The 20738-nt window shown below is 40.0% G+C and overlaps 2 gene segments (V, D, J or C); both read right to left on the reverse strand.

The window, feature by feature from the left end:
* Nucleotides 1-4734: 4734 nt before the first annotated feature.
* LOC114682289 lies at nt 4735-5868 on the reverse strand. The segment is given in 2 exon segments: nt 4735-5084; nt 5683-5868. Coding segments are annotated over 2 exon segments (399 nt in total).
* A 13482-nt stretch (nt 5869-19350) lies between these two features.
* Nucleotides 19351-19887, reverse strand: LOC114682288. The segment is given in 2 exon segments: nt 19351-19685; nt 19798-19887. Coding segments are annotated over 2 exon segments (384 nt in total).
* Nucleotides 19888-20738: the final 851 nt, after the last annotated feature.

Here is a 20738-nt window from a genome sequence, read left to right on the forward strand (position 1 = left end):
ATGGCAGCTCACAGCTGTTTGTAACTTCAGTTCCAAGGGACCTGAAACTCTTACACAGACATACATGCAGGCAAAACACCAATGTACAAAAAAATTTTTTAATTAAAAATGTATGATGATCACTTCCTTTATATCTATCTCTCATAGTTAACTACAAAGTCTTGTGGGTATATACTTTAGAATGTTTCACATTTTTCTTCCATGGTTTGGAAATATTTGTTTGGAGTCTCCGCTTGTAAACATGGAGAATGTGTAGAAAATCCTGATTATGTTCCATCCTTTCAGTAAGTGTGTCTGTCTGTGAACAAACCCAAATGAATTATTCAATCCCTCCTATCTAGGTTTTTCTGAACCCATAAACTACACAATAGTGCTCTCACATACAGATGACAATTCAGCTTTATAGTAGTGTAAGTTGTCACCCCATTTCATAGGTGTAATTAAATCTGTTACAGGAACTTATTACATCAGACATTTTTAGTGAACTTGACACTCAAGCCAGGTGTAAAATACACTGTGCACAGGAATCAGACAAGAGGGTGGTAATAAGAGCTTCAGTGTCTTCATGCTTCTTCACATACATATATCTAAAGCCTGTCAATGTGTCTTTGAGAACCGATCTATGCAGGTCTATGTTCTCCAGGACAAATCCCACTAGTGTCTAGAGCACGTTAAGGTTCCTTCTACATCAAAAAGAGAGAAAGAAAGAAAGAAAGAAAGAAAGAAAGAAAGAAAGAAAGAAAGAAAGAAAGAAAGAAAGAAAGAAAGAAAGAAAGAAAGAAAGAAAGAAAGAAAGAAAGAAGAAGGAAGGAAGGAAGAAGAAGGAAGGAAGGAAGGAAGGAAGGAAGGAAGGAAGGAAGGAAGGAAAGAGACTCACTCAGTACACATATGTCAAGATTCAGACAAGACATCATAGAGCCTTTGTCCAGTGACTGATGTAAGCAGACGCAGAGATCCAAGGCCAGGCACCAGGCTGAGCTCAGGGAATCCAATCGATGAGAGAGAGGAGGTATTCTGCAGTCGGGGGATGTCGAGAGGACGTGCAGAGATGACCGGACACACTAGTGGAAGCCCATGAACTGTGGACTGGTGGCTGTGGAGCCCCCATGGGACTGGACTAGGCCCTCTGGATACGGAAGACGGTTGTTTGGCTCAAACTGTTTGGGGGGTACCAAGGCAGGGGGATCAGGATCCGTCCCTGGTGCATCCATCCCTGGCAGGCTTTTGGAATCTGGTGCCTGTGATATGACTCCTTGCTCAGCCTTGGTGCAGTGGAGAGGGTCCTGGACCTGCCTAGGCTCACTGTGCCAGGCTCTAGTGACTCCCTGTGGGAAACCTTGATTTGGGGGATGTGGGGATGTGGGGTAGCTTGAGAGAGAGGGCTAGGGGGTGAGAGGAGGGAGGAGGTGGGACCTGTGGGTGGTATGCAGAGTGAGTAGAAAATTCTTAATAAAGAAAAAAATTTTTTAGAAAGATTCAGACAGGAATAGAGCCTTACTCAGAACCTACTATATAAAAGAAACATAAATTCTCTCTTTGATCTCTCTGGCCAACAAGTTTTGTTGTTGTTGATGCTTCATCCAGTTCTCACATTCTCACTCTGATCCTTTCTTTAGCTCGTCATACATGTAGCTGTTTAATATAGGTGTGTGGTTGCAGCTGAGAAAAGCAATGCAGTGAGAGCAATAACTAAAACACAGTTATATATCTATAACTGTAAAGAGTTTCTAACTGACAATTTTGATGACATTTCAGTTCTCTTTTGTTAATGTATACCAAATATGATATCCAAATGTCTTGAGATTACTAACTTACTAATTCTAAAGGATCTTTGTTAATGTATGAAACATTTTCATGTATTGATGCATAATAAAAATCAGAAACATTGCCGGGCGGTGGTGGCGCATGCCTTTAATCCCAGCACTCGGGAGGCAGAGGCAGGCGGATCTCTGTGAGTTCGAGGCCAGCCTGGGCTACCAAGTGAGTTCCAGGAAAGGCACAAAGCTACACAAAGAAACCCTGTCTCGAAAAAAAAAAATCAGAAACATTGAATGAACTTGTGGAAATTTTACAGTGAGCACCAGGGTAAATATACTAAGTAAGGGGATTTTTCAGCACTTCAATTTGTAAAGTAGTAAATGGAGATACTTATGTTGGCACAGGCCTGTAATCCTAGATCTCAGGATGGTGAAACAAGAGAATCTCGCATTTTAGGCCAGCTTAGGCTCCAAAATGAAATCTTGTCTCAAAAACAAATGAATTAATGAAAATACATACAGGAAAGAAATGAACGAGACAGTTAACTAAGCAAAGAGACAACTACAAATGAGAGAAAATGTTGTGAGCTAGTCCTCTGACAGAGGATTCACCCACTAGACAATGAAAGCAATCAACCAAAAATGGGCATAGAACTGAACAGAGAGTTCTCAAAAGAAGAAATACAGATGGCCAATAAATGAAGCATTAAACACTCTTAGTCATCAGTGAAATGGAAGTTAAACTAATATGACACTCATCTCACCCCACCCAGAATAGCAATCATCAAGTAATCAAATGACAGCAAATGCTGGTGAAGATTTTGGATGTTGGGAAATATGGAGCCTTCATTCACCATGGGCAGGAGCACAAACTGATGTAACAACCATGGAAATCAATGTGAAGCATTCTCAGAAATCTAAAAGAGGAAATGTTGTAGGGTCCAGCTTTGTAATCCCTGGATATATATCTGAAGGACTCTATAGACTACAAAGAGATAACTGCTCAACAATGTTTGTTACTGCTCTAGTCAAAATTTCTATGAAATGAAGAGAGCCTAGATGTTCATCAATAAAAGGATGGATAATGAAATTTTTTTGAGATTTTATAAATATATATGGAACATAGTCAAAAGAATGACACATGGTGAACAGTGCCTTGAGGAACTGTGAGAGGTTGCAGGTTAAGAAAAAGCACAGGGTCTTTTACCTCAGGTACGTTTTGTTCACTGGACTGTTCTTGGACAAGATTTTGTGCCTCCTGTGTTAAACATTTACATTCAATTAATAAGACATGTTTAGATCTTATAGCTATGACTTGGATGTCAGATCATAACTATAACCCAATCTAGTCAATGTATCCTGAACCTGGATGTGGCTTCTGCCTTGCTTTCATGCTTTCCCAGACATGTATGTGTCAGGCAATTGTGTTTAAACTGTTTGTCCTGAGAGAGTTCTGGGAAAGGGCTGCTCTGTTAATGTATGTGTTTATTGGAATTTATTTATATGCTTTTCTGATCATGTTTTTCTGAACTCAAACAACCTTCCTTGAATCATGTCTTTCCTTGTTACATTTGTGAATAAAAGTAAAATAAAACTGAAATAAGCTTGTCTACTGTGGTGGTATTCTAATTGTACTGAAATGTGATTTTGATTGTATGTTAATAAATAAAGTTGCCCGGGGGTCAGAGCTATTAGAGCCATAGACAGAGTGTGGCGGTGGTGGCACACGCCTTTAATCCCATAGATCTCTGTGTGTTCAGGGATACAGCCAGCATTGGAGACATATGCCTTTAAGACCTAGGGGGCTGTACATTTAGACAGTGACGAGGCAGTCACGTGTTTGGGTTTACAACCAATGAGAAGGCAGTATGACTGGAAAATCGACTTACACACAGGAAATAGCTCTCTTTAGAGAAGCTGGGACACAGAGGAGGAAGGGTGAGATTTTAGCTCTGAGCTCTGACCTCTTGGCTTTCTCTTTTACATTGTTTCTGTGTTTCTTATTTAATAAGATGGTTGGATACATCAACAGTCTACAGCATACTGTAGTCCACCCCATTCTTTCGGATCTTCCAATCTCAGGTCCAACAGACAAGATTTGCACAGGCCCACCAAAAAGTCAACGATAGATAGATAGATAGATAGATAGATAGATAGATAGATAGATAGATAGATAGATGATATAGAGATAGATAGAGATACATATATGAATATAATTCATCAATAAAGAAAAATTAAATGATAGAATTTGCATGAAAATGGATGAAGTTGAAAAATTCTATACTAAGTGAGTTATTCCAGCCTCAGACAGACAAACACATGCAAACCTTAGCTTCTAAATTTTATCTGTATGTATTCATGTGACTGAGAGTGTGTCGATGCCAGGAAGTTAGAAAAAGAAAGAAAAGGAGGCATTAAGAAAGATGAGTGTGAAGATAATAGAACATGTGATATGGAAGTGGAAGGGGGATATTGACAGCAAGAAGGTGTCAGTAATAATGAGGAGTACAGGAACGGCAGAGGAAATTAGCTTGAGGAAGGGTCAACCAAATGTAAACATGTACGAAGTTGCCATAGTAAAAAGTGCTACTTTGTAAGCAAGTTTTTCAAAACTAGAAAACAAATGTTTTTAATTAAAAGATTTTTAAAAAGCAAGCAAGTCACACTGCTGTAGAGGTGACGGTGGTCTTTATGACATGGCATAAGGTGAGTCTCATTGCCATGTGCATGTCCTCCAACTTGTCAACATAGCCACATGAAGAGTGTGTAAATTCTTGTAGAACCATCAACATAAGAGAAGAGAAGAGTGGAAACTATTTTCAGCCAAACCAGTGCTGTGTCTTTCCCTTTAGGACTGGTTATTTTCAAAATGTCAATATACTTTCCCAATCAATCAAGCCCTCTCTACTCTTCCTCTTAATTCCCATTGCCTATAGAATGGAAACAGAATTTCCCCAGCCTGTAATCTGTGCTCTATCTAAAGCCTTGACAGGCCCAGTAGGTTTGGGTGCAGGCTGCAGGTGCCTGAGGAGCACTGTGTGCTCACTGCACAAAAGTAGACAGCTGAGTCACTGGGCTGGGAGTCTCTGATGTGCAGGGAAACATGCCGGCTGGCTTTGTTGAGGTGAACTGTGAATCTGCCTTCTTCCTTCTCACCATTGGAGAAGATGGACATCAGTGCCTTGGGGCTTTTTCCAGAATGCTGTCTGTACCACCAGAAGTACTGAGAATTTTGATCACTGTAAGTACAGTTGAGAGAGGTCATGGCTCCCTCTGGAACACTGAGAGATTCTGGGTTCTGTTGCACCTTCTGCTGGCAGCTCACCCCTGTGCAGAAAGACAAAGGTCAGACAAATAGGACTGGATGCATGTGGATGTAGACACCCCAGAATAGCTTTTCTTAGGCCTCTCACTCCCTAACTAGATTTATGACATATGTGTTTCTTTTTCTTTTTTTTTTTTACAATACCATTCAGCTCTACATAACAGCCACAGATTCCCTTGTTCTCCCCCTTCCTGGCCCCCTCCCCTTCCCCCCAGCCTAACCCCCATTCCCACCTCCTCCAGGGCAAAGCCTCCCCCGAGGACTGAGATCAAACTGGTAGACTCAGTCCAGGCAGGTCCAGTCCCCTCCTCCCAGATTGAGACAAGCATCCCTGCATAAGTCCCAGGTTTCAAACAGCCAACTCATGCAATGAGCACAGGACCCGGTCCCACTGCCTAGATGCCTCCCAAACAGATCAAGCCAATCAACTGTCTCACCTATTCAGAGGGCCTGATCCAGTTGGGGGCCCCTCAGCCTTTGGTTCATAGTTCATGTGTTTCCATTCGTTTGGCTATTTGACATATGTGTTTCTACCATCAGCTTTAGTGAGCAACAACTTTACATATCACACAGGTATCCCACAGGAATTCCCAAACTTACAGTTTAACTGAAGCCACAGCACCACTACAGAAACAATCAAGGGTTTCATTCTCTCTTCCTCCCTCTTCACTGAAGAGTCAGATTCTCAACTCTAAACTCATATTCACATTCAAAAGTTTCCACATCTCCTGCTTAAGGAAACATGAAAAGCAGCTTTGTTAGCAATCAGAAAAGTGACTCCTTTCATCACCTCAGCAGCACCAAGCCTTTCCTAGAACCCTTTCTGAACCCCCTCCTCCTCTTCCTGCCCCTCCCCCTTCCCCGCTTCTCTTTCACTTGAGCACTTTGCTCAGGATCCCTAAGAAAACACTGCCACCTTGTGGGCTCATAAGAGTGACCAAAGAAATATTCAAGCTGTAAACTCTTCTAACCTAACCATGAAAAGGTAAAGTCCTTGAGAGCTCAGTAGGTGTTTTTAAGAGACATGTGCTCCAAGTCAGGTGGTGAGTGAGGTGAGCACGTGTGTGCACACTCAGCCCATGTTATCTTCCTCCATAGATATCACACACAGACAGGCACCTGCCCTGAAAAATCACCTGTGAAATGTCTGCATGGAAATCTGAGTGAGGTTCTTTCATACAGCATAGCTCTAACTATTGTTACTCCAGACACCCTCATACAAATCCATCTTCAAGGTTTACAGATGGCCTGGACAGACTGGTTATCTTGGCCAGAGCCTAGAAAGGTCTAGAATTCATTCAATTTTGTACCAGGTGCACGTTTGTGTCTAAATAGAACACTGCTTGCATTGGACCAGGAGAGATGGAGCTGTGTTCAGTACCTAAACTCTAAATAAAACTGAGGAAACTTGTTCATTTGTCTAATTTTTTATTCTCTTTTCTTGAGTGAAGTCCTATTGTGTAGAGAATGATCTGTGAAAGTTCTAGATCTGGTTTCTCTCACCTTCCTTCTTTCTGATTCAGATTCCCCTCCCCCATTTCTCTGCTTTCTTCCGTCTCTCTTCTTCCCTAACATTGTCACTTTCTCCCACTCACCATTTCTAACATAGTCATGAAGGCTTGTGTACCAGGGGAATATCTATGCCAGAACTGAACTGGGTCCACATAGAAACAAGTCAGGACACAGACTCTGTGAGACCTCCACAGCTGGCAGAGTAAGTAAGATCTGTGGAGACAAGAAGGCAGTTTGTATCAACACATGTAAGGACCAGATATTGGCTCACACTTTGGCAGCCTGATCATGAATAGTATATTTTAGGCATAATTCAGTGCAGCAAAATTTGGTGAAAATGTTTCTGATGAATATTAACTCTTTTTAATTATTTTTATTAATTAATTAGTTTACTGAGTAAATATTCCCAGCCTGATCACTATTGCCTCCCTCCCTCTCTGCTCTCCTCTCAGTCCCACCCACCAACCTCCTCTCTTCCCCTACCCCAATCCTGTGTGGTGCACCATAAAGCATACATAAATCACCTTGAGACACAAGGTAAGCTAAATAAATATTGGAAGTGACAACATTGAAACTCTTTGTAAAGTACATGGGACACCTTCCATAAAGATGAGTTTAATATATTGGCTGAGAAAAACAAACTTATGCTAAGTGTGAATGGGTTTGGAGGGGTGAATTGCTGAAGACTCTGGCCACACATATAGCACACAGGTCACCAGGCTATTCACCACTTCTGCTCCCAGCCCTCTGGGCAGATAACAGATTATACATTCCTTTCTTTGAAGGAACAACCCTGTATTTTTCACACTCCATGTTACCTCTAGTGGTATCTCTGAGCACAAGGACCTCTGTGCCTCCTACTCTGCCCACAATGGGCTTTGAGACCTTGCAGGAGCTGGTAACTGAAGACCTTTTCCTATTCAAGAGCCATGAATCAGCATACACAAAACTTGGTTTGATCATGCCCTTCCTTTACAGTCAACAAGTACAAAGGAAACAGAATGATGGAAAGATGCTCAGACTCAAACTGTTTCTGCAAGAGTGCATTGTCCATGACAATAATAACATTCATTTCTCAGTACATGTGAAACTATAAAAAGGAGGTAATTGGGCCGGGTGGTGGCGGCAGTGGCGGCGGCGCACGCCTTTAATCCCAGCACTCGGGAGGCAGAGGCAGGTGGATCTCTGTGAGTTTGAGGCCAGCCTGGGCTACCAAGTGAGTCCCAGGAAAGGCACAAAGCTACACAGAGAAACCCTGTCTCAAAAACAAAAGGAGGTAATTATAGTGTCGCATGATTATAATCCCAGAAGTGATTCAAGTCTGCGAGGCTAAAGCAAGAGAATGTGAGTTTGAGACCTACCTGAGACATACAGAGAGACCTTGTCTCAAAATATCTAATGCAGGAGAGACAAGAACAAAGAGAACAAGCATAGTGGCCTTGGGAAATGTACAAAAAGAAACATGAAACTAAAATTGAAGCACAGTTTTGTAAGATACACACCTCCCTGTAAGTGACTTCCAATAAAATGTGTAAGACTGGATTAACATGTTCTCATGGAAGAGCAGGAAGATGATCTATTAGAGACACACAGCACTTTTCTGCATCACTGTAAACCTGAAACAAAGCATCAAGTGTGTGGCTGCCAGGTGAGGGGAGCAATATGCAGAGGTGTGGGAGTCCCAAAGTAAACAACAGAGCCAGATGAAATCCCAATTGCTAAACTGTAAACCATAAAAAAATAAAACTAAGGATCCTAACATTGGTTGCTGACAACACAGTAAGAGAGGGGAGACTTCCCTTGATGGGGCCTTAAACAAAAGTCTCAATGAGATCCACAGGTGTACAATCTGATACCCTGTACTGATATAACTTAAGATGAGAGATCTGTGATTCTTTCAGCAAGCAGAAACTGGAGAATGGGGCCTCTCTACTTACTAGCTTGTTCACTGGAGCCATGGTGGAGAATCTTCTTATGTAAAGTCTTACTATTGATCTCTAACCTACAAGGCCCAGCCCAGTCCTTACACACCAGCACAGTATTGAGTATGCCTGACTCTTCCTGTACCCTCCCCCAATCCCCAGGCCTACCCCATGTCTACAACCAGTGACCTAGTCAAGACTGCTGAGTCCCACATGTATCATGGCCAACCTCTGAGTTTTATCCAGGTGACAAATCTTGTGTACCAGCTCAGCCTACTGTATCATCACAAAACACACAACCAGTCAAAGAAGTCTACATGCTCAAGTCTAGTCACAAAACATAAATAATATGAAAGGTCAAGACAATATGTTCTCCATTCCCTAATCCAGAATTACCTAGATGAACTTCAGAACATAGAACTTAAAAGAACAATTATGAAATTTGTTAAAGAATCAAGCAGTTTAAAAATGACACAAGCAGCTCCAAGAGCTTAAAGAAAATAATCTTAAATGAAACAAGTGCTTGAGTGATGTTCAAGAAAATGAAACATAAGGCTGTGATGAGTGATGCTATGAATGTGTGGCTCTGGTTGATTGATAAACAAAATGCTGATTGGCCAGTAGCCAGGCAGGAAGTATAGGCAGGATAAGCAGACAAGGAGAATTCTAGGAAGAGGAAGGCTGAGTCAGAAAATGCCAGCCCACTTTCCAGGGAGCAGCATGTAATGACACACAGGTAAAGACACAGAAAACATGGCAACATATAGATTAACAGAAATGGGCTGAGTTTAAGTGTAAGAATTAGTCAGTAGTAAACCTGAGCTAATGACCAAGAAGTTTTAATTAATATAAGCCTCTGTGTACTTACTTGAGTCTGAGCAGCTGCAATCCAGGTGGGACACAAAAAATCTTCCAACTACAAATGCCACCAAAATATGGGATAAGAGTTTCCACCTAAAACCTGAGAATGCTTTTTTTAAAAAAGATTCTAAGGCAGAGCTAAGTTGTCTTAGTTGTCTCTCTCAGGCCAGCCACAGCCTGCAGGCTTGAACTACTCTATGGTGTGTTTGTGGAGTGCAGGCTTGACCTGCAGCATGTCAGATTTCCGCCACAGTACTCAGAGACGTCTCTAAGCAGCACATTACGCTGCATGGTGGATTTAGCCTTTGCTAGTACAGGGGGGAAAAGGTGTTTCTGGGCTACACACTGCTTTGATAGAAGCATAGACCCATTGCCTCCCAGAGTCAGCAGACAGCATGGCTCCCAGAGCTGGCAGTGAATTATCTCTGCCATTTTGAAAAGTTGAAATGGGTGGAGGCATCAGCCAAGGCTGTTGCTTCAGTACTAACCACTGCAGCTTAAAGCAATAGATTCACAATAACACAGAATCAAATGGAATAAGACTTTAAATGGTTTACAGTGTGTGCAAAAATGTACATAGGCTTGGAAGAGAGGAGAAAATGAATATAGACAGTTATATAAAGAAATAGTTTTTTTAAAAAAAATAAGTCTTTAAAGAGACAGTAAAGGAAATATAAAAATAAGCCATGAAAAGATGGATATTATAAAGAGAATCTGGATTATGTTGTCTTTGGGATTTTTAACCACAGAGAGACATTTGATTGTAAAAGCTGCTGAGTTAAATCAATATGTATATTTTAAAGATATCTTGGTTTCAAAATTTATGTCTAAGGATATGTTGCTTTGGAAAAGAGGTTCTGCTTTTGTTTCCACAGGAGATGAGAACCTGTGGATTGCTTCCAGGCTCATATGTTTTGACCAGCCAAGAGCCTCTGAAAGGTCCCCAGTGACACCATGGCCCAGATGATCCAACATCCAGAACAGTTTCAAGGCAACTGGCTCACACAATGCAGTCTCACAGACTATTTCAGTCAGGACTTGACTATAATTCTTAAATTTCTCAGGATCTCTATATGATTACAGCACCCTCTATCAGCAGGAAGTAGCCTAGAAAATTATGCCCACAATCCCAAAAAATGGATTATGATGTTTGTCTTTGTTTAGGTTGTTGGATGCAAATTGTTATTTGTTAATATTCACTATCTTTCTAAAAGAACAAAGGGGGATATGGTATGAAAATATAAGATATAGATATGATAGGATAAAAGGGTAGATTGTTGAACCTACTTTTAAGGAGCAACTTGTTTAAAATGTTTTACATTGGTATAGACTTTAGTTTATTGATACAAATTTAAAGTTAATTGAGGTGATATTGTGTCCCCCAATATATTATGCACCCTAATAAATTTATCTGGGGTCAGAGAACAGAACAGCCACTAGACAGACATAGAGGCTAGAAAATAGTGGAACACACACCTTTAATCCTAGCACTCTGGAGGCAGAGATCCATCTGTATCTCTGTGAGTTCAAAGGCACACTGGAAACAGCCAGGCATGGTGACACATACCTTTAATCCCAGGAAGTGATGGCAGAAAGCAGAAAGGCATATAAGGTGTGAGGACCAGGAATTAGAGCCCCTTTAAACTTTTAGGCTTTCAGCAACAGTTTAGCTGAGACTCATTCTGGATGAGGACTCAGAGACTTCCAGTTTGAGGAAACAGGTTCAGCTGAGAAGTTATAGAGGTTAACTTAGCTGGGGCTTGTTCTGTTTCTCTGATCTTTCAGCAATCACCCTAGTACTTGACCCTGTGTTTGTTTTTATTAATAATACCCTTTAAGATTCGTGTTACATTAATTTTGTTATACTTTATATGTATTTCTACTCTTGTTTAATGTATTATGATTGTGCAACTCATTTGAAATTGTAGTGTATAGTTGAGAAGTGCAGATTAATAATTATTCATCTATGATAATCAAACTTTTACTCATGTTAGTTAAGTTTTCTAGGTATACAGAAATATATTTCAATTAAGTAGATAATCTTCAAACACTTCAAAGACCTACAGAATATGGCACTTAAAATGTTTTAAAAACTTTGACTTTCTAGACAATAAGATACATCTGCTCCTGGCAGTACCAATTTACTTCAGAAAGAAAGATGGGAATCAAGGACACTCCGTATGGAGTTTATCTTCTTCTTGGCAAAAATAGTCATTTGGGCAAGAAACTGCTCTTGCCTGGACTGCTTGAAAATTGCTGTATCGACTGGACGTGCAGGACCCATAGCAAGGTGACCACTGAACTGTGCAAGGAGAGATGGTCCTTCAGGTTCCTTCTTTGTAGAAGAAACTGCCAGGCATTCTACAGAACACAGAGAAAAGTGACTGAGAGACTCTAGGCCTATAGACTGAAGATGGATGCCCTAACACTGCAGACAAACTTTGGGTAACTGTCCAGGTAGCCAGCTGTCTCTGTCATTCTAGATTTTTGGAAGTTGCTTACAATGCTCTTCCTGCTTACTTAGATAATATTATATTCTTCTAGGGTCTTTAATGTAGTTGAAGACTAGATAGTTATAACTATGGTTCTCCTTGGTTATGTTAAGAGAAAAGGTAGATATAAAACTTCAGACTCACAAGTATAGAATAGATGATAAAATATTTTCATTAATTTTGCCAAATACAAATAGGCTAGATACTATAACTGTAATTCTTGCTTGATAACTGTTTTATTATATGTAATTTTACTGTGTTGAAGTTAAAACCTTCCTTTTAAATAGAAAGAAAAGGGGAAATGATGGGTGATGTTGCTCTGTATGCTGTGAATGTGTTGCTCTGACTGGTTGATAAATAAAATGCTAATTGTCCAGTAACCAGGCAGGAAGTATAGGCAGGATAAACAAAGAGAATTCTGGGAAGAGGAAGGCTGAGTCAGAAGATGCCAGCCCAATGTCCAGGGAGCAGCATGCAATGGCACACAGGTAAAGCCACGGAAAAACGTGGTGACACATAGATTAACAAAAATGGGCTGAGTTTAAGTGTAAGAGTTAGTCAGTAGTAAGTCTGAGCTAATGGCTGAGAAGTTTTAATTAATGTAAGCCTCTGTGTATTTACTTGGGTCTGAGCGGCTGTGGACTGGGCAGGACACAAGAAAAATTTTGACTACAAGGCTAAGTGAAATGATGAAGAAAATCTAGGATTTGAAAACCAGATTTAATGAAATATAGAAATATTGATGAGAACTCTAGCTGAAATGAAGATGGAATTAAAGTTTAATAAACTAATGAGAAAACTTGGGAAGAAGCCTTACAAGTAGAATGGATGAATAGAAGATAGAATATCAGAGCTCAAAGACAAAGGAATGAATATGAAAATTTTTTCAAACATAAGAAAGGAACATGCAAGGACAGTAGGACACCATAGGGAGGTCACATTTAGAAGCTGTAGGGATGGCCTGATTGTTAAGTGTACTAACTGCTGTGCCAGAGGATATGGATTCAATTCTAAGCACCCATCTGATGACTCACAAGCAACTGTAATATTAGTTTTAGGGGATCTGACTTCCTCTTCTGGTACCAGGCAAGAATGAGATATACAGATACATATGCAGCTAAAATGCACATACACATAAAGTCATAATAATAACAATAATTAAATTTGAAAAATAGTGTATTCAGATTATTAGCATAGATAAAGAAGAATCTCAAGTCAATGGCATAGAATAGCTCTTCAAAAAGATTATAGAAGAAAACTTCACTAACTAAGAAAAGAAAAACCCATATAGATACAAGACCTACATAAATACCTAATATAAGACAATAAAAGATATTCCGCATAGAATATCATAGTTAAAACATAAAACATACAGAACAAAGGAAGAGTATAGAAAGCTGCAAAAAAAAATAGAAGTTATATATAAAGGAAAATCCATCATAACAGCATAAGATTTCCCATGGAAACTTTGAAAGCTAGCAGAGACTGGAGCAATGCTGCCAAGTTCTAAAAGAATCTCCATGCCAACCTAGACTACAGTTCCCAGACAAACTATCTGCCATAGATGAAAAAGAAAAAAGTCTATCTGTAATTAAAATAGGCTAAAAGAATTCATGTCCATGAGACTATCCATACAGAGGATACTGGATGCAATACTTCATCTGAAGAGATATATAAACAAGGCCAAGAAACTACAGAAAGAAAACAAATGAAGATATAATCACAGAAGTGTGAAGTCTGCCTAAGAACACAAATAGTAAACACACAACAAAATGACTGAAGTCAATAGACACCTTTCAATAATAACCCAGATCCAGAAAGACAAATGTCACATGTTCTCTTTCATGTTGTTCCCAACTCAAAATCTCCAGGTGTGAGTTATAAACTCAAGAAACTACAGGCATCAGCAAAGTAGAAAGGGACCATGTGAGAGGAGGTCTAGATCATATGAAGGAGGGAATGGAAAAAAGAGGAGGGAGCCTTAATTGGGTGAGAATAAGGGAAGTCAATACAGAAGAAGGAGGAAGGAGGAGAGACATAGAATACAGGATGTTCAATAAAGTCTCAAGGTTTGATGTTATTTTATGTTCACCTAAAATCAGACACACACACATATCCATACACCTGAAACACCTGATTTTTGACAAAGAAGCTGAAAATATACAATGAAAAAAAAGAAAGCATTTTCAACAAATGATGCTGTCATAACTGGATGGCAGCATGTAGAAGAATGCAAATAAATTCATATCTATAGTCATGCACAAAACTCACGTCCAAATGGATCAAAGACCTCAACATAAAGCCAGTTACAGTGAACCTGATAGAAGCGAAAGTGGGAAGTACTCGTGAATGCACTGGCACAGGAGACCGCTTTATAAATATAACACCAGTAGCACAGACACTGAGAGCAAAAATTAATAAATGGGACCTCCTGAAACTGAGAAGCTTCTGTAAGGCAAAGGACATGGTCAATAAGACAAAACGACTACCTACAAATGAGAAAAAAAAAACTTCACCAACCCCACATTGACAGAGGGCTGATCTCCAAAATATATAAAAAACTCAAGAAACTAGACATCAAAATACCAAATAATCTAATTAAAGAATGGGCTACAGAGCTAAACAGAGAATTCTCAACAGAAAAATCTTAAATGGCCAAAAGACAATTACTCAACATCCTTAGCTGTCAGGGAAATGCAAATCAAAACAACTGAGATATCATCTTACACCTGTTAGAATGGCTAAGATCAAAAACACTGATGACAGCTTATGATGGAGAGGATTCAGAGCAAAGGGAAAACTCCTCCATTGATGGTGGGAGTGCAAATCAGTATGGCAATTTCTCAGAAAATTGGGAAGAAACCTACCTCATGATACAGCAATACCACTCTTGGGCATATACCCAAAGGATGCTCAAGGGCATATTTCCACAAGGACACTTGCATAACTATGTTCATAGTAGCATTACTCATAGTTGCCAGAATCTGGAAACAACCTAGATGCCCCTCAACCAAAGAATGTATGAAGAAAATGTGGTACATTTACGCAATGGAGTATTACTCAAGTGCTAGAAAACAATGACATCATGAAATTTTCAGGCAAATGGATGAACTTAGAAAAAAAAAACATTCTGAGTTAGGTAACCCAGACTCAGAAAGACAAACATGGTATGTGTAGTGAGTAGCCATTCCAGCTTTGATCTGGAAGTTCCAACCCCCATTGAGGCTTTGGCAACTGTCACGCCTACAAGGCGAGGCCAAGGGAGGCGCCAAGAGACCCAAGATCTGGATGGGCCAGCGCTCTCTCTGTTCCTGTACCCTAGACAGTGGAGGCTGACCAAGCAGAACTCCGCAGAACACTGCTGGACTGCGATACACCTTCCCCAGACCCTGCAACCTACCTATCCCTTCATTTTTAAGTTAAATCTTCCTTTGAACTACATGGAGTGACCTTAATAATTTCACCAATAGGTATGTACTCACTCATAAGTGGATATCAGATGTACACAAAAGATAACCAGATTACAATCCACAACCCCAGAGAAGCTAGGTAACAAGGTGGATCCTAAGAGGGACGTGCATAGATCCCCCTAGGAAGGGAAACAGATAAGACTGCTGAGTAAATAGGAAGCTTGCGGGCAGGTAAAGGGAGGTGGGAAGGAGAGGCAGGTAAGAGGGAACAGGATGGTCAAGTTGGGGGAGGAGGAGAGGGGGGAAGAAAGGAAAGAGATATCTTGATAGAGAAAGCCATCGTGGGGTTAGGGAGAAACCTGGGGCTAGGAAAGTTCCCAGGAATCCACAAGGATAATCCCAGCTAAGACTCCAAGCAATAGTGGAGTGCCTGAACTGGCCTTCCCCTGTAATCAGATTGATGACTACCCTAATTGTCATCATAGAACCTTCATCCAGTAACTGATGGAAGTGGATGCAGAGATCTGTAGCCAAGCACTGGGCGGAGAACCCTGAGCCCAGTCAAAAAAAGAGAGATGGGATTATAAGAGCAAAAAAGTCAAGGTCATGATAGTGAAACCCACAGGAACAACTGATCCAAGCTAGTTAGAGCTCAATGACTCTGAACTGACAGCTGGGAATGTGAATGGGACCAAACTGGGTACTCTGAATGTGGATGACAGTTGTATGGCTTGGGCAGTTTGTGGGGCCGCTGGCAGTAGGACCAGGATTTATTCCTAGTACATGAACTGACTTTCTGAAGCCCATTCCCTATGGAGGGATATCTTGCTCAGCCTCAATACAGGGGTGAGGGGCTTTGGTCCTGACTCAACTGAATGTACCAGGCTTTGCTGACTCCCTATGGGAGAGAAGTTGATGATGGGTGAGGTGAGGGGAAAGGTGAGGGGATAATGGGAAAAGGGGAGGGAGGGGGAACTGTGATTGGTATGTAAAATGAAAAAATCTTTTAAATAAAAAAATAAAATAAAATCACACACAAACAACACACACACACACACACACACACACACACACACACACATCTTAAATTAGCTTGGACCACTTGGGCTGACACTGACAGTCCTCCTCACATGAGCCATAGACTATCTAACAAAAACAAAGTTTTGTTATTTCTTGTCATCTATATCTTTGGATGTTATTTCTTCTTTTTGTTATTCAGAACTTCCATGTGTTGTTAGGTAGCTAGTATAAGATCTCTCCATTCTTTTCCTTATATAGAGACTAAGTGCTATGAACTTGCCTCAGAACTACCTTCCTTGTGTCCAATTGGTGTGGGCATGTTCTGTATTCATTGTCCTTCAAGTCCAAAAAGTTTTTCATTTTTGTCCTTGACCATTTTTCATTTAGTAGTGACTTGTTCAGTTTCCATGAGCTTGTAAACTCTGTTCTTTCTGGTAGTAGTGGTATTCATGGTTGTGAGAAAGAACAAAGGATGTTATTTCAACTTTCTTATGTGTGTTGAGATTTGCTTTGTGTCCAAGTCTATGGTCAATTGCAGAGAAAGTTCCATGAGGTTCTGAAAAGAAAGTATATTCTTTTGTATTTGGGTGAAATATTCTCTAAATATCTGTTATGTCCATTTGGTATGAGTCATCAGTTAGATCTAGCATTTCTCTGTTCAGTTTTTGTTTGGAGAATCAACCTGTCTATTGATGAGAGTAGGATATTGAAATCTCTCACTAACAGTGTGTGTGTGTCAATATGTGATTTAAGTTTTAGCAATATTTATTTTACTAAGTTGAGTATCCTTGATTTTGTTGCATAGATTTAAAGAATTACTATTTCCTTTGATGAGTAGTAGCATCCTTCCATATCTCTTCAGATTAGGTTTGGTTTGAGATCTGTTTAGTCAGATATTCACATGATTACACTGGATTGCTTCTTAGGTCCATTTGCTTGGAGCATCTTTTTCTGTCCTTTTACTCAAATGTGATGTCTATGCTTAATGCTAAGGTGTGTTTCTTAGACGCAGCAAAAGGATGGGTACTGTTTTAATGAGAAATTTAGACCATTTGATATTGAGTGTTAACAATGAGCAGTGTTTGTTGATTCCCTGTTTTTGTTGTGGTGATGGGTCTCTTTTCCCATTCTTTTGATTTGCTGGTCTGACATTATTTATTCCTTATGTTTTTATGGGTGTGATTATCCTCTTCAGGTTGAAGTTTTCCTTCCAGTGGCATCTGTAGGTCTGGATTTGTAGATTGATTCTGTTCAATTTTGTTTATCATAATGTCTTACTCCACCTATGGTGATTGAAAGTTTTGCTGCATGTAGTAGTCTGACTGGCAACTATGGTCTCTTAGAATTTGCAGAACGTCTGCCCAGGGCCTTCTAGATTTTAGACTCTCTATTGAGAAGACAGGTATTATTATAGTATGTCTGCATATATATGTTATTTAGGTTTTTTCCCTTGTACCTTCTAATATTTATTTTTTGTTCTGGATATTAATTGTTCTGGAAATCATGCTCCATGAGACTTTCTTTCCTGGTCCAGTCTATTTACTGTTCTGTATGCTCCATGTACCTTTATAGGTATCTCCTTTTTTAGGATTGGGGGAATTTTCTTCTATGATATTGTTTAAAATATTTTCTGTGCCTTTGACCTGGGTTTCTCTCCATTCCTCTATACCTATTATTTTGTCTTTTCAAAGTAGCCTAGATGTTTTGTGCCTAGATAGTTTTAGATTTAACACATTCTTTGACCAAGGTATCCATGTCATCTCTCATATTGTCATTAGCTGAGATTTTTTTTTCTTCCATCTCTTATCATCTCTTGGTCAGGCTTGCCTCTGAGCTTCCTGCATGAGTTACTAATTTTTGGTTTCCACTTTTCCCTCACTATTTGTTTTCTTTATTGATTCTATTTCCACTTGCAAATCTTGACATATTTTTCTCATTTCATCCCATTGCTTGTTTGTGTTTTCATTGATTTCTTTAAGAGATTTATTCATTTCCACTTTCAAGACCTCTAATATATTCATAACATCTATATTGAAGTGCTTGTCTTATGTTTCAGCTATATTGAAATTCTCAGGGCCTACTGCAGTAGGGTTTCTGGGCTTTAGCAGAGATATACCATCTGGCTTTTATTGATTTTTTTAATACTGGAATCTAGGCATCTAGGTTTAGAATTACTGTACTTCCTGGTACTGATATCTGCTGTTGTCTTTATTAGATGCATGCTCTGTTCTTTCGTTTCTGTTGCCCTCTCTGGTTCTTAGGAGAGCTTAGGAGGTGGCTGTGGGTTGCCTGGTAGGCTAATATTCTCCCAGGTGTAGCCCCTAAGGTTCCAAATGTAACGAATTTCTTGGTACTGGGTGCTGACACTTAGGCATGGAAATAGACTAAAAGAGGGGTGGGTTGAGGAGATCCACAGTAGTAAAGAAATCAAGGTGTGCCATCAAGATCAGCTTAGAGCTCTGGGAATGGGGGCAAAGAGGGAAGAGAGGCCACAGCAGGTAGTCTGCTCCTGGGCTGGGATGAGACTAGGGTTTGGATTTATAGAAGAGGGGTGATATTGAAACTCTAAAGATCACCAACCTGCTCCAGCATCCCTTTTTTCAATATTTTCTACCCATATTTCTTTATTAGAGATCTTGATGTATGGAAGGCTGTAGACCTCTGATAGCCTCTCCTGCCATAGCATTATGTACATAATATCTAGATGCCACCTTTTCTGGCATATTTAGCTTTCTGTGAATAACTTGGGCCAGAGTTGACATGCAACAATGTGAAGGCAGTGACTTGTACATGGAGATCAAGACAACTGACCATTTCATTGTTTCCATGGCTCTCCTGTGAAATCACTGTGACCCTCTATGAGGAACCACTGATGTCCTAGGGTTTCAGCTTCCCCTATGAGATCCAGCGGTGGTAACATCTACTTCTTGTTCTGCTATGACCATTTCTATGATTTTCATCAGGCAGAAATATTGGGGCACACTGCACAGACTGTAGAAAACAGAATCATCTGAAAGGCAGGTGATCAGAAGTCAGGCTTTCTTTTGCTTCTCAGAGTTTGTGCTCAGCTCCCCCTGCAGTGTGTGACACTGTGTCACCCAGAGCACAGTAGTACACAGCCGAGTCTGACTCTTGGACCGAGGCTTTCTGCAAGTGGAAGGAAGTGGATCCTTTATCATATGTCGCTTCAAATCCTCTACTGCTTCCCTTGTTGTTGGCTGTTTCGACTTTCAAAAGCAGCTCTGGACCTTCTCCGGGGTATTGGACATACCAGAAAAGAGTTGGGTAAGATGTGGTTGAATAAGTGCAGTTTATAAATAGAAAGTCATCTTCTGAGAGAGTCACTTGACCTTGTTTCTGGGTTACTGAGTCTCCATGGGTCCTTCCTAGAGGAAGAAGAGGATATCTGTGTCTCACTAAGGACAAAGCTCTTAGATGATTAAATATTTTTCTGACATCATAGAAGAAAAAGTGTGAATTCTAAGTCACTTCACTTACCAAGCATGAACAGTAGCATCGCTGTCACTAAAGCTAGGGAAATATTCATCTTTAGTGTCACCAAGTAATGTTCTTGACTCTTCACATGAAGAAATGATGAAATGACAACAAATGATGAACCTAGGAAGCTTATAATTCACAAAGATAATGATCTTGTGTCAAGAAAGTCTCCCCCTGGTGGACAGAAACTAAACCAGGGTCTCTTGCATACCTCCTGGAAGTCAGAAATGGGCTCTTATCCTCAACGTCATTTGCAAGACACATGTCAGAAGTCAAGTGGCCCTTAATCCATATAAAGGATATAAGCAATGGCCATTAATATATTCAATGTTTTCATTCTTAGGATTCAACATGACATGAAAGTTTTATAGTAGAGCAACTGATGGGTTCTCTGTTTTAGTTTTTTCCATAGGATAAATTGAAGGCAAGAAGTAGATTTTACCAATTTCTATTCACTTATTTGAATTTGTACTAAGATATTATGCAGGCCTAAAGTGATGGCTCAGCACTTTGAAAGCACTTGTAGCTCTCACTAAATACCTAGGTTTGATTCTCAGAACATACATAGTGGTCCTCAAACATCTGTAACTCCAGTTCCAGGGAAACTGACTCTCTCTTCTGATCTCCATGAGCACTAGTCACACACATGATACCTAAACACAAATTCAGGCAAAATATGCATAAAATAAAATAAATAAATCTTTAAATTTCCTAAAGTTATTATGAAATGGATTAAAATATGCTCTTTTGACCTTCTAGAAATTTGAAATAATGGGTTTGTCCTACCCATTTACTTAGAAGGTCATTGATGTCTTGAAACACTAAATATTAACTTACAGAACAACCACAACAAAGGAAGCAGTTGTGACTGGCATGCAGGATTCACATGGTGTGCCATGCTCTACATCAAACATAGGCTATGACCTTTTTCTTAACCCTTT

Source organism: Peromyscus leucopus, chromosome 9, assembly GCF_004664715.2.
Source record: "Peromyscus leucopus breed LL Stock chromosome 9, UCI_PerLeu_2.1, whole genome shotgun sequence".
Lineage (NCBI taxonomy): Eukaryota > Metazoa > Chordata > Mammalia > Rodentia > Cricetidae > Peromyscus > Peromyscus leucopus.